We start from the raw sequence: 6000 nt of genomic DNA on the forward strand, positions 1-6000 counted from the left end.
CCTAGAATGTCCTTAAGTCCTGTACCGTCCATCAGTGTACCAATTGCTCCTAGCAAATTCATAAATGTGTGAAATCCTCCTAGGAGCAGGACAAAGGACTTGAGGTGACTGCACTGTGGTGAATCTAGGATTATCTCTGCTGCTTTCCAATATAGGGGTTGGTCAAATGTAACTACTGGGGCAAGGTGTTGTTTGGATGCCAGACCACAAATGAACTCCAGTGTTGACAGAATGCATGTTTTGTCTCCGGAGTACATGTCTATCATTGGTAAGTATCTCACTGAAGACTGCCCTGGATGTTCATCTCCCTTATGAATAATGTGCATCATCCCCTGCCAACCAGGTGCAGGCTGTTTGAAATTGAACGATAACTCCCAAAGCAGATCAACCATCTTGTTACATTCTGCGAGTCTTGGAAGTTCATTAAATGTGGTGTCTCTGCAAAAGTGTTTGGCAAAGTGATAATCTATTATCACAACTTTTGACCTCTGCACAAGATTCAGTTCATTAATTCTGAACCTCGGAATCCTTTGGTCTGTCTTCTGTCCTGGTGTCAAGGCAGCTATCATGCCCATCCCATGAAATGTCCCTTTCCCATCAATTGTTAGAATATTATGATCTACATTGTCTGCAGCAAATAAGACGGTCGTGTTCAACACATCAATATCCTTACCAAGCATGTTTGGTGCAGTACAATTTGCAGCATTCATTTCAAACCTCTGCAGTTCAGAATAGGAAGAGCAGAATCCCATCTTATTCAGCATATCTACAATGAACCGAGACCGGTTTAAGTGGTGCATTTGCACTGCTAGGCCAATTTGCAAAGGGGCAAGGACAGCTCGTGGTCGGACTGCCTGTATGATTGCGTGGCCAATACTAGCAATTTTCTGCTCTGTCTCTTTACCGACAATATATTTTTTTCTATTGAGATATATAGCCATTTTAAGCTTGGTCTGCCGCCATTTTGGACGCCATCTTGAAAATTAAGCCTTTCTGGAAGGTGTATTTTCCTAGATTTTTAGTATGTTAGTGAACATGCCCAGATGTACCAGAATCAGTTGAGAAATCCTTTGCACCATATTCTCAATTTGAGATATAGCCATTTTAATATCTCCACCGCCATCTGGGACGCCATCTTGGAAATGGCGGCTTTCGGGGGGGTTGCTTTTGGTCGACTTTTAGTATGTTATTTAGCACGCCCAATACTATCGAAATCCATCGAAAAACCTTTTGTATACATTTTTTTTGGGTTAAGTGCTTTTTTTTCATAGATTGACTCGCCTACTCCCCTGTCTCGAACGTTGCTAGACTATGCCTCCCACTGGTCGGCTGCAGTGAGGACCAAGCCTTGCATCACGTGTCCCCTCCGGTACACAAGGAGGCAGCTGTCATCTTTTCACCTGAACAGCGCGATCTCTCAGTGGCGAGGAGTAACGCGTGGGAGGCTCACGCTGCCCCCGTTACTTCCTGATTCTGCTGTACAGGCGCACCAACCGACCTGTAGGAGTCGCTGTCCACAACGTCCAATCCCCACCCACCAGCTTTCCCACCCCTAACACTGCCAATTGTGTTAGTATGAACGACCAGCCAAGCTGGTAGCAACGCCGAGAGCTGGGCTCGAACCCAGCATCTCCTGCGTTAGTGGCGAGAGCCTTGCCCACTGCGCCACTTAGCCGCCCTGTAATTGTCTGTTTTTGAAAAGTGATAATAAATAAATAAATTGTGAAATCGCAGCAAACGCAGCATATAAATAATGTTTATAGGCTACATATAAATACTGTTTATACATATAAATACTGTTTGTAAAGAACCAGACCACTGTCCACACAGACTTGTCATCACCCACATCTGAAGATTAGGATAATTATAAACGCCATTGAAAATTATTTCCACATCAACAAATTTTCTCCCAAACAGTTATTACTCCAGTTAAAGTCTTTATAATACATGTGCTCACGTGTCGATGGTAAATCTCTGTATGTGCTGTGTCTTCTGCAGCTGCTCAACCAGATGGATGGCTTCGACACCCTGCACAGAGTCAAGATGATCATGGCCACCAACCGACCAGACACCCTGGACCCTGCCTTGCTGCGACCGGGGAGACTGGATCGCAAGATCCGTACGTTCCCTCCTACGCACCTCCCAGACGTTTTATTTTAAAATAAGCCACTCTGCTAAATCTTCTAGCCATAGCTCTGTTGTTGCAGAATTGTCTTCTTTTTTAGTGCAAATTAAACCTTAACCTCTTAAGCCCTAGCCATATTTTCAGAAAATTCGCCCTAAAATTACATACCCAAGTAAATGGAAGATTGCTCCACTTCTACAAGGTCCATTTGCATGTTCTATCTAGGGACATCTATGGACCTCAGGGAATGTATTCCTAGTGTCAGAAATATTGTGTCTGTTACTATGCTTGAGTAAATTGTAATGAACCAAAGGAGAATATAAATTATTATTAAATTTATTTTATTTTATTTTTATCTTTGACGGTGAATAACACCATGCTAACATTGACCAGATGTGGAAATGAGCTCATTTAGCACCTTCTTGAGATCAAGTGTACAAAAAATCTAAGCAAATGAATAAAGGGCAGATAATTTACAGATTTCTTTTATAGATAGTGATACAGTACAGAATCTTGCCATCCGGACATATGCTATTTGAAATATGAATATAGAATATCAGGCCTATAAATGACCTTATTATGGCCAATTCATACATCTTTGTTTTGGGCCAAATCTCCTCTTTCCAATGCAGAGTTAAATCTGGATTTAGTACCACCAGGCGCCCGTTACAGGGCAGCAAAGACCGTGAATGAAATCTAGTTTAGACACTCCAGCTTAGACAGTGGCTGGTGTGAGCTGGGCAGTGTAGTAGTCCATCGAAAGCCCTGGGTCTCCTCTTTCTTAGGACTACAACGATTTCATGATGGCGTCCTTTCCTCACGTCTAAACCATCCAGTTTCCGATGCAATGCGCTGAGATTTCTATAAACTGGTATTTCGCTAATAACACTTAAAATCATTGGTAAACAAACGTAGTGCTGAAAATATACACTTTCACTGCTGTTTTTATAGGGTTAGGGTCTTTACTCTTGGCTACATTTGAAAAAGAAACGCAACATTAATTAATACGGACTGTATTGTTCTATTTATGACGTGAGATAAATCTCGGCCCGGGATCAGGCTTAAGGGGTAAAATACAAGCAGCGTATTGATCAATATATCAATCAACTATATTGGGCCGTTTCATATCCTTGTTCTTCAGCAAGTTAAAGTTTGAGTCCATATTCCTGTCCATATGTCTGCAGATATCGAGCTACCCAATGAGCAGGCTCGCCTCGACATTCTGAAGATTCACGCTGGACCAATCACCAAGCATGGAGAAATGGGTCAGTCTGAGTGTGGCGATCATATGGTGGTTTCAGCATGGATGAATTTGCACATGCTCACATTTAGTTATCTCTGTGACCATCGGGTCACAGTTCTCCTTTATTTCTATATACTGTAGTATGAACGTCATTGACTTCCTCCATTTAGATTACGAGGCAATTGTGAAGCTGTCGGATGGATTCAACGGGGCTGACCTTAGGAACGTGTGCACGGAGGCAGGTTTGTACCAACAGCATTTGAATTATTGTATTTGATTTCGACCCAATGGTATTCCCAAAATAATTATGTAACAGTTAAAAGAACACGCCAACATTTGGGGAAATTAGCTTACCGTCTTCTCCAGAGAGAGACCAGAAGATAAATACCAGTTTCCTCTCTGTGCGTTCAGTAGAAAGCTATCTGGCTGCAGGTTAGCCTAGCTTAGCACAATGAATGGAAGCGGACAGTGACGGGTAGCCTAGGCATTGTCCAACTAACACCTCTCCCGAAGGCTACCCGTCACAGTCCTCTTCCATTCATTGTACTAAGCTAGGCTAACCTGCAGTCAGATAGCTTTTACTGAACGCACAGAGAGGAAACTGGTATTTATCTTCTTGTCTCTCTCTGGAGAAGACTGTAAGCTAATTTCCCCAAATGTTGGCGTGTTCCTTTAAGTACATTTTCTCACCGTCTGCCAATCTGCTTGTTTTACCAGGCATGTTTGCCATCCGTGCGGACCACGAGTACGTCACCCAGGAAGATTTCATGAAGGCTGTCCGCAAGGTGGCGGACTCGAAGAAGCTGGAGTCCAAGCTTGATTACAAACCACTCTAATGTCCCTACCACCAGAGGAACCACCTGGGAACATTACCACCAGAGGAACCACCTGGGAACATCTACCCCCAGAGGAACCATCTGGGAACATCTACCACCAGAGGAACCATCTGGGAACATACCCCCAGAGGAACCATCTGGGAACATCTACCACCAGAGGAACCATCTGGGAACATACCCCCAGAGGAACCATCTGGGAACATCTACCGCCAAAGGAACCATCTGGGAACATATACCCCCAGAGGAACCACCTGGGAACATGTACCCCCAGAGGAACCACCTGGGAACATGTACCCCCAGAGGAACCACCTGGGAACATATACCCCCAGAGGAACCACCTGGGAACATGTACCCCCAGAGGAACCACCTGGGAACATATACCCCCAGAGGAACCACCTGGGAACATGTACCCCCAGAGGAACCACCTGGGAACATGTACCCCCAGAGGAACCACCTGGGAACATGTACCCCCAGAGGAACCACCTGGGAACATGTACCCCCAGAGGAACCACCTGGGAACATCTACCCCCAGAGGAACCACCTGGGAACATCTACCGCCAAAGGAACCATCTGGGAACATGTACCCCCAGAGGAACCATCTGGGAACATACCACCAGAGGAACCATTTGGGAAAATTTCAGTATTGTATATTCTATCTTTGAGTTTTAGAGAGTTGGGTGGCAGGTTAACAACTGTCTTGTTTCTTGTATGTACCGTACAATATGCATCTTTCTATAAAGACGGCATTTCTGCGATTTGTAGACTTCACTGTTGACCCCATTTCAAACCCTGCCCTCTTTTCTCGATCCTCCAATCACAACTGTTGCTTCCCTCTGACAAAATGAAGCAACGGTTGTGATTGGAGGGTTTTGAGATAGGTCAATTACGTGCTGCAGTGGTGAAGGCATACAATGTTAATTTTTCTTTATTTTCTTTTTTTAAGTTCTGAAAATTATAAAAATTTAAACACTGTACCCTAAAATGATAGACCTATCAAATCAGTAACAATTTCACAAATGGCTCAAAGTTTATTGAGATTTCCGCTTTATGAATCAGATCCGTCAAGCTTTTGGTGGAGGAAATGTCAAAATCCTCTTTAAGATTTGCCATTTATCATCAATATATATTTTGAGATGAACAACATGCACTTTCTAAAAAAGTTTGCTGATATCTAAGGCGCCACAGAACCTGCTTGACTTTTGTATGATATTGAATCTGTCATTAAAACATTTGAGGAACGAGTGGAAGTTGTCAGTTGAATTCTTGTTAAGGACAGAGTCTGGTGCCACCTGTTGAAATATTAGTATGAACAGTTACTGGCTTTGTTTAGGCTATGTAGTATTTATTTATTTATTTATTTTTCGCTCTGAAATGTCTGAGCATTTGATACAAGGATGACCCCATATTAGATTAGATTCAAATGTATTGAATCTAATCTATTACAACTTCAAGTACAGTACCATGACAAGTTTGGCATCTAACCAGAGTCCAAATGTAACAGTAAAGTGCAATATACAATGTTAAACTGGATATGAAATATATGATATGAAATATATAAGTTGTTCTGAAGGATCAGATTAAACCGAATATATATATTTATTTATATATATATATTTAATTGTATTTGTATATCCCCTGATATCCCTTGTATATTCCTTGTACAATATGCATTGAATATCCCTTCTAGTCTACTGAACATCCCATAATAGTCTCCATTCTACCATTGGACGAGGCCTTGGTGCCAGGTCGCCATACCCCTCAGACCAGGTTCAATCGTACCGCTCAACATGTATGGA

At 42.6% G+C, this 6000-nt stretch overlaps 1 protein-coding gene across 1 annotated transcript in view; it reads left to right on the forward strand.

The window, feature by feature from the left end:
- Window positions 1–5445, forward strand: part of LOC311225618 (26S proteasome regulatory subunit 10B) — a 28131-nt gene extending 22686 nt beyond the window's left edge. Inside the window, exons 11-14 of the mRNA XM_084310999.1 lie at window positions 1999–2119; window positions 3310–3390; window positions 3539–3610; window positions 4086–5445. Of these exons, the coding sequence (XP_084167125.1) occupies window positions 1999–2119; window positions 3310–3390; window positions 3539–3610; window positions 4086–4204 (393 nt within the window). The 3' untranslated portion in view covers window positions 4205–5445. The remainder of the gene's footprint in view (window positions 1–1998; window positions 2120–3309; window positions 3391–3538; window positions 3611–4085) is intronic.
- The last annotated feature ends 555 nt before the right edge of the window (window positions 5446–6000 follow it).

The sequence above is a fragment of the Notolepis coatsorum genome, assembly GCF_963971535.1.
Source record: "Notolepis coatsorum genome assembly, chromosome: 3".
NCBI lineage: Eukaryota > Metazoa > Chordata > Actinopteri > Aulopiformes > Paralepididae > Notolepis > Notolepis coatsorum.